This window comes from Littorina saxatilis, linkage group LG12 (assembly GCF_037325665.1).
Source record: "Littorina saxatilis isolate snail1 linkage group LG12, US_GU_Lsax_2.0, whole genome shotgun sequence".
Classification (NCBI taxonomy): domain Eukaryota; kingdom Metazoa; phylum Mollusca; class Gastropoda; order Littorinimorpha; family Littorinidae; genus Littorina; species Littorina saxatilis.
In genome coordinates, this window is record NC_090256.1 from 3,597,780 (window position 1) to 3,621,800 (window position 24,021).

General features: G+C 41.2%; 1 protein-coding gene across 2 annotated transcripts in view; it reads left to right on the top strand.

The window, feature by feature from the left end:
• The window catches only part of LOC138981079 (nicotinamide/nicotinic acid mononucleotide adenylyltransferase 3-like), a 70,106-nt gene that overhangs the window by 12,007 nt on the left and 34,078 nt on the right, over nucleotides 1–24,021 (top strand). For both annotated transcript variants that reach the window (XM_070353905.1, XM_070353906.1), the window contains 3 exons: nucleotides 4,162–4,307; nucleotides 19,783–19,907; nucleotides 21,595–21,696. In XM_070353905.1, coding sequence (XP_070210006.1) covers nucleotides 4,162–4,307; nucleotides 19,783–19,907; nucleotides 21,595–21,696 — 373 coding nt within the window. The remainder of the gene's footprint in view (nucleotides 1–4,161; nucleotides 4,308–19,782; nucleotides 19,908–21,594; nucleotides 21,697–24,021) is intronic.

The window sequence follows — 24,021 nt, forward strand, 5'->3', positions numbered from 1 at the left end:
GCAGTCACATGTTTGCACATCATGTTTGTACCACTTGTTGCATTGCTTGCATCACTTGTTGCATTGCTTGCATCACTTGTTGCATTGCTTGCATCACATGTTGCATTGCTTGCATCAAGTCAGTCCCACTTGTTGATCAGACTCCTACACTTTCTGAAAAAGTTCTTAGGTGAATGGGCATCTTGGCATATTTTAAGTGTGGCAGGAGTCAAATTAAGTGTGGTGGGACCAGACATAACAATGGGGTGGAAGTGTAGTCAGGGAAAGTGGTCTGGGGGAAAAAATCAATATGGGATATTTGCGCACCATGAGCGATCAATGCGGTAGCGGCCACTTAACAACACGCTCACAATACCTGACATTAACTGCTGCCAGGCTAAATCATCACTGACTGTGTCCCATCATTAGAAGGTGGTCATTAGGGATGTTTTTTGCTCATAGTTTGAGTATTATCTGACGCTTAACTACAACTTACTTTGGGCTTAAAGAGCCCACTCGCTGAGAGATTTTGATTCTGATTTTGAGAAAATTATAAAAGATAAAAGTATGTGTGTGTAGGTTGTTGCTGATGTTGTAGTGGATATTTTACTGATGTTGTTCTTCTTGTTGATTAACTGCTTTAAGCTTTGTTTTCCTTTTTATTAAATATCTACAATGTAAAGATGATATGATTTACATAACTGCTATTGTACAACTGCTGATGACAGGGAATGAATTAAGTATCCCTCCCAAAACAAATGAGCGAACAAACATGCAGTCGTGCAGATAGGACTCTTTTAGTTTTATATCTTGAATATTTTGAAAATGAAAAGTACAATGTACACACAAAACATTTTTTCCCATTAAAAGAATGTTACCACATCCCCAACCTCACTGAACAACCCCCCCCCCCCCCCCCCCGAGAAGAAAAAAAAGGGCTGCACATAATTATCCTGCTATCTAGAACTGACACTAAAAGAATTTGTTCATTATATCTCATTTTCTTTTTGCCAAACTGGTGGACAAAGGACATGAATGTTCACCTAGTGTATACATGCTATCAGGTGACATTTAGAATGAATGAGATGAATGAATTATTGATTGATCTGTTTGCTTACAACAAAATAAGTAGTGAGAAATTAGATACTTTGCTCTTTATTTGTTTGGCTGGTGGATAGAAATATCAACTCCATAAGAGTATTACAACCAAATGAAAAGACACCTTGCTCTTGTATAGAAAAACAGCACCTTAATGTCATACTTTTTTTTTAAATGGAAAGACAATCCTTTAATTAACAGTGGTAATAGTAGTAATGGTGTGACACTCCCTAACATCTGTAATTAACAGTGGTAATAGTAGTAATGGTGTGACACTCCCTAACATCTGTAATTAACAGTGGTAATAGTAGTAATGGTGTGACACTCCCTAACATCTGTAATTAACAGTGGTAATAGTAGTAATGGTGTGACACTCCCTAACATCTGTAATTAACAGTGGTAATAGTAGTAATGGTGTGACACTCCCTAACATCTGTAATTAACAGTGGTAATAGTAGTAATGGTGTGACACTCCCTAACATCTGCGAGGAGTGAACATTTATCATGTCATATTTAGCACCACACTTTCTCAAAATGATACCACCTGGTGTGACACTCCCACACATCTGTAAAGCTACTCTTACACTGTGCTCAATTGCCCTTGCGAATAGCATTTTCCAATAATTCACAATGATCGGGACATGGTCGCAAGACTTTCGTAAATGTTCTTAACTATTCCTTACAATTCGTCTCTTGTTTTGAACATAGCAACTTGCTCCTAATATTCGCAAGGAAGTCATATTGCTATTTTTTTCGCAACGTACTCGTTAGTACTCGCAAGACATTTGTAATCATCGCAATGTATTCGTGGCGCTAGCAAGCCATTCGCAACCATTCGTTATGCCTGTCTTTACATTGTGCCGAATATCCTTGCGAATATGAACATGTTGTATTCGGCAAAAAAAATAGACACATGGACATGAATAATATAGAAAATTGGAAGCCTTACCAATCCTTGCGAATGTCTTACGAATGGTTGCGAGTGCTTGCGAATGTGTTCCGATCATTGAGAATACATACGCATCAAAATCGCCGTTTAGTTGCAAGACGTTGTTAAGATATTCTTACTGTTTTTAAAACATTCGCAAGCAATTGCAGTCACTCGCAAGCATTCGTAAGGCTTTCGCAACATTCTTATGAATTGGGAAGAAATGGTCAAAACATTCCTGAGAAATTCGTAATGAATTCGCAACCATTCGCAAGATGTTGGCAAAATGTGCACGAATAAAATCCTTACGAATGCTTGCGAGCGCTACGCATACCTTTACGATGATTACGAATGGTTTGCGAATACTTACGAGTACGTTGCGAAACATTCAGAATATGACTTCCTTGCGAATATTCGGAGCATGTTGCTAATGTTCGTAAAAAGAGACGAATGGTGGAGAATGGTTAAGAACATTTACGAATGTCTTGCGACCATGTCCCGATCATTGCGAGTTATTGGCGAATTCTATTCGCAAGGGCAATTCGCCAGAGTGTAAGAGCAACATTACGAACAATGCGAATTGCATACTCGCAAGGCCACTCGCAACATTCGTAATATATCCGTATATGGATTCGTATACAATCGCAATGATCGGTAGACATTCGCAAGCATTCGTATGACATTCGCAAGGATTCGTAAGCCTTCGATTTTTCTCTGTTTTTTCCTGTCCATTCGTCTCTTTTTTGGCCGTAAGGATATTCGGCACAGCTGTGTAGGACAGGCTTTAGAGAGAGAGAAAATGACTCTTTTTTCTAGCCTGTTATATATTTTCAGCATCCCACTTTCTCTAAAGAATACCTCTGATATTTGACATGGTAGCAGGAATAGCTTTTCACTCCTACAAATCTGTAAGAGAGAGAAAATTACTTTTTTTTGTTAGGGTGTTTTGTTTTCAGCGTCAGACTCACAATGTACAGAGGAACCCCCTTTTTAAGACCCCCCAATTTAAGACTTCCTCCTTTTTAAGACCCTCCTTTCTCAAATGTTTTGTTCATAATCATAGACTGGGCTGGGTGGCCGAGTGGTAACGCACTTGCGCTCCGAAGCGAGAGGTTGCGAGTTCAACCCTGGGTCAGGGCGTTAGCAATTTTCTCCCCCCTTTCCTAACCTAGGTGGTGGGTTCAAGTGCTAGTCTTTCGGATGAGACGAAAAACCGAGGTCCCTTCGTGTACACTACATTGGGGTGTGCACGTTAAAGATCCCACGATTGACAAAAGGGTCTTTCCTGGCAAAATTGTATTGGCATAGATAAAAATGTCCACCAAAATACCCGTGTGACTTGGAATAATAGGCCGTGAAAAGTAGGATATGCGCCGAAATGGCTGCGATCTGCTGACCGGTGTGAATGCTTGATGTATTGTGTAAAAAAATTCCATCTCACATGGCATAAATAAATCCCTGCGCCTTGAATATGTGCGCGATATAAATTGCACAAAAATAAAAAAAAATAAAAAAAATAAAAATCCCTGCGCTTAGAACTGTACCCACGGAATACGCGCGATATAAGCCTCATATTAGAATATTAGAATAGCATCTATAAATCTCTCCCCATTTTAACACTCCATCCCAACCATTTAAGACCTGATTTTCGTGGATTTGTGAAGGTTGTAAAAGGGGAGTTCCACTGTAGTTTCTCTGACATTTCACTGGGTTTCATTTCATTTTCATTACTTTATTGTCCCATCGCTGGGAAATTCGGGTCGCTTCCTCCCAGTGGAAAGCTAGCAGCAACGGAGTCGCGCTACCCAGGTGTCTGCGTGTTTAGGTGTATTCAGCCACCTGCACTTATGGCAGAATGACCAAGGTCTTTTACGTGCCATTGTGATGACACGGGGGTGGGACATGGCTTCCGTCTCTGGGTCTGCACATAAAGTTGACCCGTGTCCGTCCCGGCCCGAATTTGAACCTGCGACCTTCCGATCACAAGTCCAGTGCTCTACCATCTGAGCTACCGGGCCCCCGTTTTAACGTCCATCACACACAGCAGGATGTTGAATTGTTAAGCCAACAGTACTTAATATCCCCAGGGAATGGGATGGTGACGCATTAGTTTTCTAATTAATTGAAGCTTTCATTTTCACTGCTCTGTCACGCAGACTGGACACATGGGAATCGGAACAGAGTCAGTGGCTGGAGACGGAGAAAGTGTTAACTCATCACCGAGAAGCGTTGGATAGTCGCTACAACGCAAACATCCATCCCACTCCCACCAAGCGCCGAAAGAAGACAAAGACGAATGAAGGTGCGTACGATGTGGGTTAAATGTGTGTTTTGAGTGTGGGTGTCTTAGGTGCAGTTGTGTGACGGGGTTTATATGATTATTCTGTTGCAGTTGGTGTTGTGTGTTTTCTATTTTCTCTTTTTGTTTTGTTTGGTGGGGGATGGGAGGGGGAGTAATTCTATTACAGTATGGCCAAAAAAGAACCACCTCCTTGAAGTATTTTTTTTTAATCCCTTGTTATGAGAGAGGGGGAGAACTGATCTGAACTGAACTTTATTTTACAAGGATTGAGATTTAAGGCTGGGCCTTTTCTTACAATCTGTCCTTGGGACGAACACACTCAGAGAGAGAGAGAGAGAGAGAGAGAGAGAGAGAGAGAGAGAGAGAGAGAGAGAGAGAGAGAGAGAGAGAGAGAGAGAGAGAGAGAGAGAGAGAGAGAGAGAGAGAGAGAGAGAGAGAGAGAGAGAGAGAGAGAGAGAGAGAGAGAGAGAGAGAGAGAGAGAGAGAGAGAGAGAGAGAGAGAGAGAGAGAGAGAGAGAGAGAGAGAGAGAGAGAGAGAGAATAACAATGACAATTCTTTATTTAACGAGGGTAGTAGATTAAGCAGTGGTCTGCTTTTTTAGAGAGAGAGAGAGAGAGAGAGAGAGAGAGAGAGAGATTTTGTGTATGTTCCAAAAGTATACTGACTGACTTTGAGATCTGTATGTGGGCATATTTTGAATAGAATGTTTTTTCTTACGTTAGCTGTGTAGCAGTGGCACCAACACAGACAACCACCGCCCTCACCCCCAACAGGCACTGATATCGCTTTTTCCACGCATGCATGTGTGTGTGCATCACTGCATAATCTGCCCTGCCTCTCCCCTCAATCTCCCCTGAAGTGACACCAATTTCCTATCAGTTGTTACTGTCACAATATTGTTTCACTGTAATTCACATCAGATACATTTGCTGTTATCTAAAACATTTCCTGTCCATTTTGTATCAGACTGAAAGGGGTTGAGGTTCATTCCAAGCGCTCTCCAATAGATCATTGATTATCCATCTTTGAGCAATGGCCATTGATTTGCTGCGTTGTTTGGCTTCAACATAACTCACAGGAAACTGATTTTTCGTCTGAGAAATTATGGTTGCTGTTGTTGGCAGAAGCATCTGGATGAAGCAAGTTGTGTGTGTGTGTGTGTGTGTGTGTCTGTGTGTATGTGTGTGTGTGTTTCTGTCTGTCTGTCTGTGTATGTCTGAGAAAGAGAGAGTGAGAGAGAGATAGAGAGAGAAAGAGAGAGGAGGAATAAGATCAGTAATTGTCTGAAGTAAATTAAAGAACCAAAGCTAAATATCTATAAAAGGTTTAAGCCTCCACATTCCAAGCGCTGTCTCCGAAGGTGTTAGCCACCAGCATGCAGGGAGCTATTGATTCCTTCTCTGTTAATGAACTGGAATAAGAGATGGTGGTCAGTGAATAATGACAGGTGTTGTGGCAGATAATGGAAAACAAAAGTAGAAAAATCCTCGTGGGATGATGAAGTAACGTGTATAAAATGGCCTCTGGCGTGCTGTTAATCTACCGAATGTGCGAGACTGATGGAGGAGAGCGTGTTTTAGTGCCTTGGTATTCTCCCACCCCGGCAGTTTGCACTGTACAGATGGGTGATTGGTGTTGCATGCTGCATGTGTGCCCAGTGAGTATAGCTTTATGTTCATTTTAAAACTGGTGAAATCCAGAGCACAGTGTTGCACTTATTACAGGAACAAAAGATAACAGAAATAATGGGAAGAGTGCTTCTTGTGAAGAATTGTTGGTTTATTGTTTTTTTGGGGGGTGTTTTTTAGTGACTGATTAAAACGAAAAATAACATATTTTGGACATAAATGTTGGTGTATGTGAGTGGTGGGGTGGTAGGGTAGGGACTTTCAAGTACATGTGTACTTCACAAAAATAGAAACAGGGAGACCGAGCGTGGTTTTCTGTAGACAGAAAGAAACAGGAGATTGGAGTGACAAGAGAAGCCGTTTAAAACTGATTAATTCATCTGGACCAATTATGTGGTTGAATGGAAATTATTTCCACCTGAGAACACGCTATCTAAGGACTGGACTATGCCATCAATTTTGGTGAACAGTGGTGCCTGACAGATGGTTTCTACCCCACAGATACCCACCTGACAGATGGTTTCTACCCCACAGTTTTGTCCAGGAATGAAACGGGAAATGATTTATTGATCTGATTCTGATTTCCATGCTGGTCCAGACCTGATACAACCCGGAGTAGGCGGGAAGTTGGAAGGGCATGAAAGTGCGTGCTTCCATTAAATTGGGCACCCCGGTGTTGATGATGTGTGTCCTGGAATGGTTTGGTAATTTATCTGTGTGGGTGCAGGTCATTGACTGATTTTGTAGTCCATCTTTGTAGGTTTGGAGCCAAGGAATGATTTTGTAATATATCTTCGTAGGTTGGGACCGTTGAATGATTTTGTAATTCAACTTTGTAGTTGCAGGCCATTGGGTGATTTTGTAGTCAACATTTACGGTTTACTTCAAATTGTGTTATACTTCTGGTCTATTCAAATGGGAATTTCTGTTCAAATGCTTTTCTGCCCTCTGCCAGTCTCTTTTTGTTATTTAAGCTACCACCAGTTTGACACTTTTCATTCATCCAGAATTCTATTTTTTGACTCTTCCCACCCAGCCAGCACAATTGATAAATTAAACGAGACTACCTAGGTGAAGTTTAATTTGAATTATTAGGAGTATAGTGATGGGAAGGAGCAATCACATGAGATGCAATGCGCGAGAAACCAGCCAGTATTTAGACGCGATTGACCTCCTGAAACATGAGACTACCTTGGGTGGGTATCATGGAACCAAAAGGACCCATGATGGGAGGGCATGTGATTGCTCCTTCCCATCACTATACTCCTAATAATTCAAATTAAATTTCACCTAGGTAGTCTCGTTTAATTTATCAATTATTACTCGCATAGCGATTGGTCGGAACCAATCACATGAGAATTCAGAGAGGAGGTCAAGAGCATAAACACAAAGTTAATCAGCATTACTGATTCAAGATTTATTCAACTTTGGTTACAAAATTGTCCAAAACAGATTGGCTCACACTCTTCTGAGACACTACAGGTTTGCAATACAATTTGCTGAAAGTGCTCTTTCTTGCCCAACCAGCAGCATTCATAATAGATTCCAGAGGCACATCTCTGCTGAAAGCGGCAGATGCAACTGCAGTTCTGGTGCTATGAGCAGAAAACTTAGTGATATCAATGCCTGATAGTTCAAGGACAATCTTGATCCACCTGGAAATAGTGTCACGGGAGATGTGTTTATGTGGCTTCACATATGCAATGAAAAGTTCTCTCCCTTCCCTCAGGGACTGTGTTCTTTTCAAGTATTCCTTTACATGCTCTACAATGCATAATTTCTTGTTCACAAAACTAGACACAACTAAAGGTTGTACATGCTTGCCTGGTTTGGACTTTTTTTCATGTTTCATGTGATTGGTTCTGACCAATCGCTATGCGAGTAATAATCTATCTTCTAAAGTCCATCTTTTCTCTTTTGTTAAGTCTCTCTCTAGCCTTCATTCTCTGTTTGCAGAAGGAAGGCTGCATTACTTGATCAGTAAACACTATTAGACTAAGCACCGCTAAGTGAAGACAGCTACCATACTGAGGTGATGCTCGGGATCAATGCCTTCTGTTAGCGCCCAGAGTCCTTGGGGAAATTTACCTTTACAAGCTGTGCTTGTGGGTGTGCTTTGCTGTTTAGAATCTGTTGAATGATTGGAAAAATCTGACAGTGTCTTTTGGGAACATTTGCCATTTTTCAGAGATGGATGAAACATTGAAAGTGCCACTCGCTTGAATAGATATCCTCTCACACTGGAGGTTTATTTATAGATATCCTCTCACACTGGAGGTTTATTTATAGATATCCTCTCACACTGGAGGTTTATTTATATAAATCCTTTCACACTAGAGGTGTATTTATAGATATCCTTTCACACTGGAGGTTCATTTATATAGCAACCAACAGAATGAAATGTTGCAGATTTCTATGCTGTGTAAAACCTTTTGAAATCAAAGTCATCTTCTATGAAGGTGGCAAAAAGGTGGCAAAAAGGAAAGAAAACAATTCAAATCTAGCTAGGGTTTACCTAAAAAAATAAATTTAAACAAAACTCTGCGTGTCTATGTTCGTGTTTGTCTGTGTACATGTATCTGTTTTTCTGTGTGTACATTTTGGTATATTTCTTGAAGGGCAGTATGATATGTGTGCGATTTTGCCGTTCCAATTCTGTCACCCACTGACACTTGCATGGATCAGTAAGAAACGTCTGTATCAAAGACTTCTCCAGGGCGGTCACTGTGATCTCAGGCTTTGAATAATGTGTTAGCACCAAAGAGAGTCATAAATATTGCAGAAATTCTATCAGATCAAAATATTGCACAAACATTGACAAATCCATACAAGTATTGAAAACAAATCTGCATGGCAATTGGATTTCTGCTCTGTCTGTCATTGAAAGTCAGCATTTGCGCAGTTGAACTTAAGCAGGAAAACCAACAGTAAGGTACACCCCAGGGTACATAAAAGCCATCAGACGCTGGTGTGGTGTCGACTGTTGCTTCCCTGCGTCTGTGTCTGGGTCACGGGCTGGGCTGGGTCCAGTATTGATCGGGTCATCGCTACTGGATTAGCCCCCAAGCTACAAATGATTTCTGTCCACTCACTCATCCCCCCCCCCCCCCCTTGCAGCCTCTTTGAGACGGTGATTTTATTTGGCTGTCTAGCTGATGGAGGGAGTCTTTAAATGGAGGGAGTCTCTAAATGGAGGTTACTTTACAGAGGTTATAGACAGAAAAGCTGAAAAAGTAAGGTCTTACACGGGAGGAGGTCTTAAATTGGGGGTCTAAACAGGGGGGTATAAGTCTTCCTGTGCAGGGATGTCGTTAGGCGTCGGACATCGGACATATAACGATGAAAATCCCCAAATGTCCGATTCACATTGCCGCATGTCGGTCAGATGTCCTATCGTTTTAGCCTGAGCGTGGTCATTGTCCGATATGTACTCCATACCTTCGGACAGCGCGATATTCGTTAATTTTCATTTCAAGATACAAATCTTCTAAAAGACCGAACGCTCTCGTGTTCAGCTGACACTGAAGTTGTCAGTGCCCCGTGCGGATCTTTTCTTTTGTCGGGAATTCCCGAACCGTTTGCGGTATGCGCCGTTTGGGTATAACCGTCTCGGTGCAGCGCACTGATCTAAAAATAGTGGATTCTTTTTAGATCAGTGCATGCTACAGGAGTACGGGAGACAACTCCAACTGACTAAATTTGTAGTCTGCTTTTGTTTTCGATACGAGATGAAGCACTGAATTATGCCGCTGAAAAAAAACTAAAGCCTGCAAAAGATCAGCAGTAGATCAAACCGATCATTTTGTTTGTCAACTTTTATCCAAATCATGCAGTATTTAATCAAAGTACGAGCTCTGAAGTTGTTCATGTTGGTTTCTTTTTTGTGGTTTCTTTGAAACTAAACAAATACAACATTATACGCACACTGTGTTGATGTATTTAGTATATTATGTGTGTGTTCTACAGCGCGCGCGCATGGGTGTGTGTGTGTGCATGTGTGTGTGGGCGCATGACTTTGGAACAATTCCATGGAATGTGTTATAAGCTGTTTGGCGCAAATTCATAATGTCCTATTACACTTTCTGAAAGCGGTCAAATGTCCTATTGATGCTGAAGAACTCCGGACATTTGTCCTATAGGTATGAATTTGTAGCAACATCCCTGCCTGTGGCACATTCAGATGGATCGACTGACAGATAAGCTGGTTGAATGGGCAGTCTTCCTGAGGCACATTCAGATGGACTGACAGATAAGCTGGTTGAATGGGCAGTCTTCCTGAGGCACATTCAGATGGACTGACAGATAAGCTGGTTGAATGGGCAGTCTTCCTGAGGCACATTCAGATGGACTGACAGATAAGCTGGTTGAATGGGCAGTCTTCCTGAGGCACATTCAGATGGACTGACAGATAAGCTGGTTGAATGGGCAGGCTTCCTGAGGCACATTCAGATGGACTGACAGATAAGCTGGTTGAATGGGCAGGCTTCCTGAGGCACATTCAGATGGACTGACAGATAAGCTGGTTGAATGGGCAGTCTTCCTGAGGCACATTCAGATGGACTGACAGATAAGCTGGTTGAATGGGCAGTCTTCCTGAGGCACATTCAGATGGACTGACAGATAAGCTGGTTGAATGGGCAGTCTTCCTGAGACACATTCAGATGGACTGACAGATAAGCTGGTTGAATGGGCAGGCTTCCTGAGGCACATTCAGATGGACTGACAGATAAGCTGGTTGAATGGGCAGTCTTCCTGAGGCACATTCAGATGGACTGACAGATGAGCTGGTTGAATGGGCCGTCTTCCTGAGGCACATTCAGATGGACTGACAGATAAGCTGGTTGAATGGGAAGGCTTCCTGAGGCACATTCAGATGGACTGACAGATAAGCTGGTTGAATGGGCAGGCTTCCTAAGCTGCTGTGCACATTCTGGTAAACGATGTGAAGGCTAAATCACTCCATTGATACAGTTCTATGCCCAAGTCCGGTGCTCGAATTTAGCATGAGCAGGCCGTTTGCAGCTGGGCCAGTAGCATATGGTGAAAACCTTCCCTTGTTTACTTGCGAGCAGTCTGGTTTAGGAGGAGCACTCATGAATAAAAGGATACAGTGGTATTCTCCTTTTGAGACCTTAGAAAATGTCAATAAAACGGTCTTAAAAAGGGTGAGTCTTAAAATGGAGATACATTTACAGACCTCATTGACAGACAGAAAAGCTAGGAACATTATATCTCTCTCTCTCTCTCTCTCTCTCTCTCTCTCTCTCTCTCTCTCTCTCTCTCTCTCTCTCTCTCTCTCTCTCTCTCTCTCTCTCTCTCTTTTTCTCTCTGGGAGAACATTTTAACCCAGAGATGGGGCATTTACCCATTTACATGTTTTTGCTCTCTCAGAATTTCAGACGGCTTCAATTTGTGTGAGTGAAATAGCTAGGCTCTGTTGTAGACATGAACAGAATAAAATCAATAAAGCCATCTTCAAAAAAGGAAAGTGCAAGGCAGCCAATTTGGAACCTGTGGAAGAAACACCCGCCTACTCGTGAAGGCTTTGCCTGATGGATGGTGATTTGAGGAGAGCATTGTCTTCTTGCATTAGAAGACGAGGGAGTACAGTTGTACTACAAATAGATTTTCTGTGACTTAACTTGAATTTAAAGTGAAACTTGGGCAAAAGTTGCTCATGACCTAAAATGTTGGCAAAAAGGAAATCTTCAACCAATCAAATGATGATGATGTATTGAATGGCATATTTAAAATGGTGGGGGAGGGGACATTCTTTTTGTGTATTAGTACAGTATTTTGTGTTCAGTTTTGAAAAAGTGACAGCTAGTGTTTTAAGAGGGCAAATAAAGGATTTTGAGTGCCTGAGCATTAATCCGGCATCTCTCCATCTCTCCATCTCTCCATCTCTCCATCGATCAGGTCAGTTAATGTAGCAATGTCAGTACAGATATAGAAGCAGGGCCGGACTAGGTAAGTACTATAGGGGGGGGTGGGGGGGTGACAGATGGGGGTCCAGGGGGCGAAGCCCCCTTGGTGGGGGTTGCAAGGGGGCTTTGCCCCCTTGAAGCTGAACGTTTTTTGATGTTTCTGGAGGGAAAGGAAGCCTCTCCTTGAACGAAAAAGGTAAATTCGACAGCATTAAGCTGTATAGGCCATGAAGAAGAATTGAGATATTGTAAGGACTCATACTTTTCACCACAAAAATCGTTGAAGAAAAATGTCTTGAGGGGGTGAGAGGTACGATTTCTTCTCGGATTTCATGATGATCCAGATCCCTCCCCCACCAAAAAATAAAAATAAAAAAGCGTTTGGGAGGTACATGCTTAAGCCAGGGGGGGGGGGGGGGGGGTTGCACAACTTTCATCCACCCCCTCCAAATTGAAGACTTCCTTCTTTATGACCTGGATAGTTTAGATTTTCTGTTCATAAACTGTGAAACTTGTCCTCCATATAAACTGTGAAACTTGTCCTCCATATAAACAGTGAAACTTGTCCTCCATATAAACTGTGAAACTTGTCCTCCATATAAACTGTGAAACTTGTCCTCCATATAAACTGTGAAACTTGTCCTCCATATAAACTGTGAAACTTGTCCTCCATATAAACTGTGAAACTTGTCCTCCATATAAACTGTGAAACTTGTCCTCCATATAAACTGTGAAACTTGTCCTCCATATAAACTGTGAAACTTGTCCTCCATATAAACTGTGAAACTTGTCCTCCATATAAACTGTGAAACTTGTCCTCCATATAAACTGTGAAACTTGTCCTCCATATAAACTGTGAAACTTGTCCTCCATATAAACTGTGAAACTTGTCCTCCATATAAACTGTGAAACTTGTCCTCCATATAAACTGTGAAACTTGTCCTCCATATAAACTGTGAAACTTGTCCTCCATATAAACTGTGAAACTTGTCCTCCATATAAACTGTGAAACTTGTCCTCCATATAAACTGTGAAACTTGTCCTCCATATAAACTGTGAAACTTGTCCTCCATATAAACTGTGAAACTTGTCCTCCATATAAACTGTGAAACTTGTCCTCCATATAAACTGTGAAACTTGTCCTCCATATAAACTGTGAAACTTGTCCTCCATATAAACTGTGAAACTTGTCCTCCATGTTTGAGGCTCCTTCCCTTTTAGGACCAGAATTTCTCAGAATGTTTGAGGAGTTAAAAGGGCGAGGGGGGGTTCTGCTGTACACTACCTGTCTAAGTGATTTATATTCATTTTTGTAATTATGTTACGCTTTGGCAAATAATTCAATTTAAATGATCATATTGAGAGATGAATTTCCTCCTCAACTTTCTTTACCTGGTTGAAAAACATGCATTTTTACGAATTTTGTAGCGTGTCGAAGTGACATGTTTGCTTGAAATCACGACTCACTTGACCTCTACTCTGTTTAACACAGTTTATGAAAAGGTAAAAACAGAAATCGATTAAATAGTATGCACCAATCGTACAGCCAGTAAAATATCCTCCACAAATCTGTCTTCCTTTTTTATGTACCTTATCTGGTTCATATTTTACGACAATTTGAAAAGGACGAAAAATCAATTGCAACAGTGGGCGCGAATGAGTTGCGTTTCTTTTGCCGGGTACTGTACTTCAACTAACAGTCCAGTTAAGTAGGGTGTATTGAGAATGTTCCATCCGAAACTAGGGCAACTTTGTTTTGTAATCACAGACTTTCTGGTTCCTTCCTCCGGCAAACATGCTGTAAGAGTCATTCACTGTGCTACCTTATACCACACTGTCACTAGTGGTGTTGTGTTCAGTGAACCGCCTCTGCACAACTATAACATGTTAATACTGCTGTGACCTTTAAAAAATAGAAAGATCTTAAAATGCTATTTTCTTTATTATTACATTGTATTCAAGTTCTGTGAAAGTTGGGTCATGTATTGTTGAGTTTTAAGCTAACAACATGAGTGGTCTTTTCTTTCTGTCTGTTCTTTTAACATGGGATTAAAACGCATCAGTGAAGGAATTTTGTATTTGACGTCCACATTACTTTGGAGAGATTTTAATGGATTTTTCTTGCTGGATTAGTGGGAACAAAATCTTTTTTTTTATGACCCACATCTCTTTTTTTGTTGTTGTTGTTGAGACAAGAATTGAAGTGTGAAACATGAATAGTAAGGACTTACTGTTGCATTTTTCAAAGAGGATTTGGCTTGTGATGTGATTTTTCAAAGAGGATTTGGCTTGTCATGTGATTTTTCAAAGAGGATTTGGCTTGTCATGTCATTTTTCAAAGAGGATTTGGCTTGTCATGTCATTTTTCAAAGAGGATTTGGCTTGTCATGTCAATTTTCAAAGAGGATTTGGCTTGTCATGTCATTTTTCAAAGAGGATTTGGCTTGTCATGTCATTTTTCAAAGAGGATTTGGTTTGTCATGTCATTTTTAAAAGAGGATTTGGCTTGTCATGTCATTTTTCAAAGAGGATTTGGCTTGTGATGTGATTTTTGCCAGCAGCAGCAGCTTATCTGCCATATTGCCAGCATCAGGAGCTGTTACCAGTTCTTAGGACCAAAAAACATCAATGGAAAGTTCTCTAGTATTATTAGATAAGAACTGAGTCGTTTTCATCAAATAAAAAACCCACGAACCTGTCAGATGAATTGCAGAGAATGTGACAGTCCATCCCTTGTGAAACTGATTGCTTTGGCCAAGAATTGATTTTATTCCGCTGGCCTTTTTTTGAAGAAAGGGCCCGGGGAACGCAGCCAGTTGGCTTGGCGGCTAATTACCAGGGAAGCCTTCACAGACCGTAAAAGAGGGCAATCAACTGCAATAGTGTGCAGCAAAATCAGCTTAGAGGGGCTAAAATTGTTCTCTCCAGATTTATTCCTCATGGTGATTACACTGTAAGTTGAATGCTTTGGTACTGTGGGAATTTTGAATAAAATGATATACAATTTTAGGCATTATAATTTCTGCATTTTCCTTTTGGCGGAGTGCTTCTTTTTACATTTAGTCAAGTTTTGACTAAATGTTTTAACATAGAGGGGGGAATCGAGACAAGGGTTGTGGTGTGTGTGTGTGTGTGTGTGTGTGTGTGTGTGTGTGTGTGTGTGTGTGTGTGTGTGTGTGTGTGTGTGTAGAGCGATTCAGAGTAAACTACTGGACCGATCTTTATGAACTTTTTCATGAGAGTTCCTGGGTATGATATCCCCAGAATGTTTTTTCATTTTTTTCGATAAATGTCTGATGACGTCATATCCGGCATTTTGTAAAAGTTGAAGCGGCACTGTCACACTCTCATTTTTCAATCAAATTGATCGAAATTTTGGCCAAGCAATCTTCGACTGAAATCTTGGCCAAGCAATCTTCGACGAAGGCCGGACTTTGGTATTGCATTTCAGCTTGAAGGCTTAAAAATGTATTGATGACTTTTGGTCATTAAAAATCGGAAAATTGTAATTAACATTTCATTTTCATAAAACGATCCAAAATTACGTTCATCTTATTCTTCATCATTTTATGATTCCAAAAACATATAAATATGTTATATTCGGATATTCTGAAAATTAAAAATAGAAAAATTATGATTAAAATTAAGTTTCCGAAATCAATTTAAAAACAATTTCATCTTATTCCTTGTCTGTTCTTGATTTCAAAAACATATAGATATGATATGTTTGGATTAAAAACACGTTCAGAGAGTTAAAAAGAATAGAAAAGCGTGCTATCCTCCTCAGCGCAACCGCTACCGCGCTTTTCTGGATTGTTAATTTTACTGCCTTTGCCACGAGCGGTGTACAGACGATGCTACGAGTGTACGGTTTTGCAGAAAAAATGCAATGCGTTCAGTTTCATTCTGTGAGTTCGACTGAGCTTGACTAAATGTTGTATTTTCGCCTTGCGCGACTTTGTTTTCTTTTTCTTTTTTATTCAAGTGTCAAGTATGTGGTGCTGTATCTATTCATAGGAAGGTTCAAGTTCACTCTATAATTTTTTATAAACTGTCAATTGCGGGTAATATGTACAGTATTAATATGATTTGTACTGGCACTGATCATTTCTAACAGCAGAATATATATCACAGATGTTGGCATGCGTTCATTTTTCATTTCATTTCATTTTTCATTTTCATTACTTTATTGTCCCATCGCTGGGAAATTCGGGTCGCTTCCTCCCAGTGGAAAGCTAGCAGCAACGGAGTCGCGCTACCCAGGTGTCTGCGTGTTTAGGTGTATTCAGCCACCTGCACTTATGGCAGAATGACCAAGGTCTTTTACGTGCCATTGTGATGACACGGGGGTGGGACATGGCTTCCGTCTCTGGGTCTGCACATAAAGTTGACCCGTGTCCGTCCCTGCCCGAATTCGAACCTGCGACCTTCCGATCACAAGTCCAGTGCTCTACCAACTGAGCTACCGGGCCCCGGTCATACTCTTGAAAAATTTGAGCAACTGAACAAAGCCTGTCTTCTTTAACTAACTGAAGTCACTAGGTAAGTATCCTGTACTGACTAGCTAAGTTGCCGATAGTAACTGCAAAGAGGAGAAGACAATTCGGACAATAATAAACTGCGTAATCCTCTTTCCTCAGTTTACTGTAATGAGATTACATTACTTGGTGGGGTGAACTTGTTAATGAGATTACATTGCCATCTACCATACTACATTGACCAAAGGAGTTTACTTTAGACTAAGTGTGATGCTGGCAGGGTGATGATGTGTGGAGCGATTGTCGCTACAGTGGAACCCCCTTCTTAAGACTTCCTCCATTTTAGGAACTTGCTTTTTCACATTTTCTGTTCATTAGCTTTGTAAATTTACCTCCATTTTTAGACTCGACCATCCTTTTCAAGATCTCATTGGCTCACGTAAGTGTAGCCTATGCGATGATAAACTTTGTCTGTCTGTGCGTGCGTGCGTGCGTGCGTGCGTATGTATGTATGTGTGTATGTCTGTGGTAGAAACTTTAACATTTCCGAGTCTATGGATTACGTCAGTCAGTCTCGGTCAAAAGTGTTCGACGTGTGTGATAGAAACTATTTGAAGACGTCACAGTATGACGTAAGAGGGTTAGACGTCACGCAAAGGAATTACTGAAAGTCTCGGTCATTGTTATTGTGAGCGGGCCGAGACTTCTTGGCAGATCCAGGGTCTCGCTTTCTTGCATAGTTTCACCTATGCTTACTGTGTGTGTGTGTGTGTGTGTGTGTGTGTGTGTGTGTGTGTGTGTGTGTGTGTGTGTGTGTGTGTGTATGTGTGACGGAGTGATTGAGTTTGTGTTACTGTTTGTCGATTTCTTACGTGAGCCTTGAAGGCTTCGCCTCTTGTTTTCTGTTCATTAGCTTTGTAAATTTACCTCCATTTTAAGACTCGACCATCCTTTTCAAGATCTCATTTTCTGTTCATTAGCTTTGTAAATTTACCTCCATTTTAAGACTCGACCATCCTTTTCAAGATCTCATTTTCTGTTCATTAGCTTTGTAAATTTACCTCCATTTTAAGACTCGACCATCCTTTTCAAGATCTCATTTTCTGTTCATTAGCTTTGTAAATTTACCTCCATTTTAAGACTCGACCATCCTTTTCAAGATCTCATTTTCTGTTCATTAGCTTTGTAAATTTACCTCCATTTTAAGACTCGACCATCCTTTTCAAGATCTCATTTTCTGTTCATTAGCTTTGTAAATTTACCTCCATTTTAAGACTCGACCATCCTTTTCAAGATCTCATTTTCTGTTCATTAGCTTTGTAAATTTACCTCCATTTTAAGACTCGACCATCCTTTTCAAGATCTCATTTTCTCAGATTTGTGAAGGTCTTTAAAAGGGAGGTTCCATTATACTGGTCCATCTAAAGGTCATCACTGCACAGCCAGGCATAGCTCGGGCCACATCACATTTCACACCTCCTTGTGGGCAACTATGTATTGATAGCATCACGCACTGCTACCTCTGCGTTTTTACTGCTCTGCACTTCAGATATGTGCGTGAAAGATATTGATATCGAGGTGTCTTTGTGTGTGTGTGTGTGTGTGTGTGTGTGTGTGTGTGTGTGTGTGCGCATTGAGGAAGGGGCTTGGCTGTGAAGGCTGTGAAGTATGAATTGAATTGTGTGGTGCCTGCTTGAAATAGCCATTCTCATGATAGATTATCTGTCAGGCATGACACCATTACAGTGGAACCTCCCTTTATTAAGATGCACACACACACATGTGCATGCGCACACACGCGCACACACACACACACACACACACACACACACAACCTCACATGTTAGTATTTTTACTCTCTCTTTCTCTATCTTTCTCTCTCACTCACATGCACACATGCACGTCTACACACATACAAACGCACACACACACGTCTACACACATACAAACACACATGCACACACACACGTCTACACACATACAAACACACATGCACACACGCACGTCTACACACATACAAACACACATGCACACACGCACGTCTACACACATACAAACACACATTCACACACGCACGTCTACACACATACAAACACACACGCACACATACACAGTGAGTGTTCACCACTTGAGACTAAATCTCTCCATACTTTTTTAAGACCTGTCTGAATTAGATTTTCCATTCATAACATCAGTAGATTTCCCTTTAGTTCAAGGTCTTATGCACTGTATAAGATACTGAGCGCTTGGTATGAATGGTTGATGCATTGTTGATTGAGTTATTGATGAACAGATGGGTAAATAGATAGTGACACTGTTATATCACAATTGCTCCAAAGCTGATCATTTATTGATCATGACTCTCTGACTCTGTTGCCTAAACTAGTCTATTTAGGAATGAATTGAATACCTAGCGAAGAAGTAGATTGTTGCACTTGTTAACAAGAAATACACAAGCATGTGAAAAAACTGAAGTGAACTATAACATGAAACTGCACAAGGAAAGTATACATTTGCCCTTTAACTTTTCCTTCTGTGGCATGGGTGCATGTAGCGGTACCTGAAGCCAGAAGCGCTCTGGAAGAGGATTGCTGAAAAAACATAAAGTAAACTTTCGGGTCTGACTTAAGGCAGATTAAAAGTAATCACATGGTATTGATCTGGCTCTAAAAACTTTTCAAACCGAGTTTTCATACCCCACATGCATGCACCCATGCTGTTGTTTTGAGTCAGATTTGCAGGATCAGCTAGAGTCTCTGCAAATCTGACTCAAGACAGCTAGAGTCCCCACAAATCTGACTCAAGACAGCTAGAGTCCCCGCAAATCTGACTCATTAGACAGCTAGAATCCCTGCAAATCTGACTCAAGACAGCTAGAGTCCCCGCAAATCTGACTCAAGACAGCTGGAGTCCCCGCAAATCTGACTCGAGACAGCTAGAGTCCCCGTAAATCTGACTCAAGACAGCTAGAGTCCCCGCAAATCTGACTCAAGACAGCTAGAGTCCCCGCAAATCTGACTCAAGACAGCTAGAGTCCCCACAAATCTGACTCAAGACAGCTGGAGTCCCCGCAAATCTGACTCAAGACAGCTAGAGTCTCTGCAAATCTGACTCAAGACAGCTAGAGTCCCCACAAATCTGACTCAAGACAGCTAGAGTCCCCGCAAATCTGACTCATTAGACAGCTAGAATCCCTGCAAATCTGACTCAAGCTGTCTTGAGTTGGAAGAAGCAAGGACGGCTTTAGCTGGGCTTTAAATTAATTTTGTATTCCTTTTCTCATTATTATTCGTTTGTCTCTCCACTTGAAAGACCACTGGATGACACACTAGTCAGTGTCTCCTTTGGTGTACCATTAAACGTTCCAGTTACTATTACTAACCTTTCTTTTTGTTTGACAATTAAAGATTTACTTGACAAATTAGTTTGCCTTTGTTTCAGATGAAGTGGACAACTCAGCACCCAGGATAGTTGCCGGGTCGGAAGAACCACCTGTACTGAAGCTGCTGTGTGGAGCTGACCTGTTGGAGTCATTTGGAACGCCAGGCCTGTGGTCTGATGAAGATGTATGTGTGTTTCTGTGCTCGAATGAAAATAGTTCCTGGAGTCAGTGTCTGCCTGCTAACTTAATGTTATATTGTTCTCCCCACATATGCATGCATGCACATTTTCACTTCACAGTCACTCTCTCCCTCTCTTTCTGACACAACACACTCCCCCACCATCCGCCTCTCTCTCTTTCTCTCTCTCTCACACACAGATGGTTTATTCATTGGGCCATATTGCCATATTGGTGTGAGCAAAAAGTTAACATTGCATGTAATTTGCACTGTTCACACCCTTTCATAAGGGGCAATTGGCCTAATGAATAAACCATTATTGTCATCATTTTCACGAGTTTTCATTCACAAACACCTGGGAAATAAATCTCATGTTCCCCGTGCAATAAATCGAGGTGGTGAATGGGTTTGAGCTTTCAGGTGAAACGTGGATTGTCAAAGTAAAAGCCAATAAGGCTGATTGTTTGATGTGTGGAACCATCGCGGCTTTGGATTTGTGTTTCCGAGGACAACGATTGTAAGCATTCACTCTCAAAGACCCAATCAATGTTGATAATTACCGCGGCGACTCATGGTCAATTTGCAACTTATCTCTGTAATGGCAAAATCCACAACGAAAAGTCATAAACACTTAAAAAGAAAAGAAATATGCTCAACACTTACTGAACTCACACGTATGATCGCAGCTCTGTACATTTTCAGACTGGAAGAAAAGCGCCAACAAGCTACGTTTGACGTCACATACAAGGTTGAACGTGTTATCTCGAGCTACTGTGACGATGCTTTGTGGCCCGGAGTTGGATTCTAAAAATTCGTCTCCCTGTGGGTTATTGTGCATTTTGTTGCACAACCGAAATGATGACACAAACGATGTTTGGTGGCTTGTCGTCAGACCAGCATTTTGTTGTTGGTCCTCGGGGAGCATATCGCCTTTTGTCTCATATTTATCAACCGCGGCCTTCGGCCTTGGTCGATAAAGATGAAACAAAAGACGATATGGTCCCCTTGGACCAACAAAAAAGCTGGTCTGTCAACAAGCCACCAAACATCTTATACTGTCTGCATCACACACACACACACACTCACACCACTTACACCACACACCACTCACACACACACACACACCACTCACACCACTCACACCACACACCACTAACACACACACACCACTCACAATTTAAGACTTTCCCTCTTTAAGTTTAAAGACCTTGATCGCTGCATTAGATTTTCCGTTCAAAAGGTCTGTACATTTCCTTAAAGTTCAAGACACGCATCCAAAAGACGTTCCTGCTAGTTGACCACTACCATCAGATCTCTTCTTCCTCTAATTAATCAATCACCATTTTTTCCAAGACTTGATTATTACTAGTTATTTTTCACCCACTAATGAAAGGATCGAGTTAGAGAGTTAGAAACTCTTTTAAAAAATAAACTTACAGACTTTTTCTGAATAGATTTTTTGTATTTTTGTATAAAGGTTCAGAATTGAATTTTTCATTGTTTTAATTATTGCTGTTTCATCATCAGTATGCAGATCTTGTGTGTTTGTTGTCCAGATTTACACAGCACTGTAATGCATATCCAAACTACATTTGTACAGAGTAAATTACAGATGTGTGAATTTTGAAAGATGTGAGAACAGATGTTTCACACTCATTTTTGATGTGCATCAGATTTTCCTATCTTTCTGCAGATAGAGACAATAGTGGGGAAGCATGGGTTAGTTTGCATCACAAGGGCTGGTACCAACCCTCAGAAGTTCATCTACGAATCTGACATGTTAACAAAATTCCAGGTGAGTTTAAGGACAAACACATTTGTGCAATATAAAATTTGCAAACTAAAATACTGTTTGTGCATGAGTGTCATTTTGATCACAGGAAAAGAGCGAAGAAGTAGAGGTTACACGCTTTTTCATGACCGCGAACTGAGACCATTATTTTTTATAATCACTGAGACGAGGTGTGTAACCTCTTTATTCCTCCTTTCTTCAGTTATTCAAAGAAAAGAGGAGGTTTTTTGCGAAAGTTTGATCGAATCCTATTCACTCAACCAGTCAACCTGCGCAGGCGATCGATTAATGCGCGGTTGTATAGTTCCGTGCAAATCATTCCATTCTGTTAACACTTCTTGTCAGTTTTCCTATTTTGGACTAAAATCAAGTACACAGATATGCTGTTATTCTGCTGTGGCGGCAAAGGCAGATATTGTGTGTTCTATATATGTTTTGGTATCGCTTAGGATAATGTTCTTTCGTCAAATGGGACTAGCAGACGAACTTTTGCACCCGTGTTCCAACGTTAAAAACTGTATGAAGTTCAGTTTTCTGGGGAAAATAGTGTATGAAACCGCTTTATGTTGTTTAAATTGATGAGATGTGTGCATTTGGTTGCGTGTGATCTGTTTATTAAATGAAATATTGTTGAAAACTGACCGTCGGATTGCAGTCTGTTGTCGAAGAAACTGAGTGAAAAGAAGGGGAACTACTCTTGTCGCTAGACAAAGTATGAGTTACTTGCCTTGCGGGAAATTGCTTGTGATGAACGTTTGAGCACGGCAAATCTAGATTCAGAAAACAACCGAACTCATGGATTTTATATGAAGATTCATGTGTTCAGGCCTGTAGTTGTTAATTTAAATGCGGTATGTTTGTATTGTTTGCTCCAGAGATGTATACTTCGTACGTTAGAGCGTTCGGAACTTTTCAGTCGCAAAAAGTAGCACCGAAACGGAACAACTTCTCAACCTATTGCACTATCGAGGATTCAGGCTGTTGCTGGGTCGTTATTTGTTTGGTTGCTGGGTCATTATCGAAAAATAACTACCCCTACAAGTTTACAGAGGTAAAGAAGCAGAGGGGGGAATAATCAAAAATTTTAGTGTAAATTTTCATTTGATTAATATACTTACCCAAATCTCATAAATAGCAATTTACTTCCGTTAAGTGCTTAAACGTTGAACACGCTTCCCTGGTAACACAAGGGAAGCCACTCCCCTAAAGAAAAATCACATAAACAGTCACTAGACCACGTGATACCTCAGGGTAGGCTCCCCTTATCGCCACGTGACACGCGGCCGCCATCTTCAATTCACTTCTTGACAAGCCTGAGCAAGTCTGAAAGCGGGGTAGGTGGGAGGGCATTTGATATGAGATTTGGGTAAGTATATTAATCAAATGAAAATTTACACTAAAATTTTTGATTAAATTACATATTACTTCCCCAAATCTCATAAATAGCAGATTGCTACTTAAGGAGGTGGGATCATAAAACATGAATATAAGCAGACAGATAACTCACCCTAATTTCTGGGTAGAGCCTGCCCGGCAACCACGACCGCAGGTAGGACATTGCATCCATCAGGACGAGTGGCAGCGACGTCCCTCAAATAGTAATTCAGGAAGACGTCTTCTGATCTCCAGTAAGCGGCGCCCAAGACCTCAGATAGACGCCTGGATTTGAGGACAGCGAGAGATGAGGCCCAAGCACGGGTCTCATGAGTCCTCGCCGAGGAGAGAGGAAGGATGAACTGAGAAGACCGTCCACCATCATTCTGCTGCCACCACACATAGGCTTGTCTAATGAGAGTGGAAGCCCATTTTGCTAAAGTGACTTTGGCAATGTCTTTGTGTCTAGTTGTGTTCGTGGAGATGAATAACAGCTTCTGACTACTAGCCCGAATGGGGCTTGTACGAGATAAGTAAGTCGTTAGCGCACGAACCGGACAGTTCATAAGATCTGGATCGTTTGGAGCTAAGATATTAGACAGTGGCATAACTGTGATCACTGGTGATTGCTGATCTGGCCTCTGATTTTTTGCCAGAAAATCTGGTCGAAAATTAAGCGAGACGGAACCGTCTGCTTGAAACGAAATGTCTTTCTGCAGGCCAGATAAAGAATGTACCTCGCTACCGCGTCTGGCCGTAGCTAACAACAGTAACATTAATGTCTTGCGGGTTAGATTTTGTAAGCTTGCCGCATGCAAAGGCTCAAAGTCTGACGATCTCAAAAATTCAAGGACAAGAAAGAGATCCCAAGCCGGTACTGGTTGTTTGGTTTTAATATCTGCAATCGAGGCGCCTTTCAGCACTGAAGCTATTGGACCGCCAAGATTGATAACA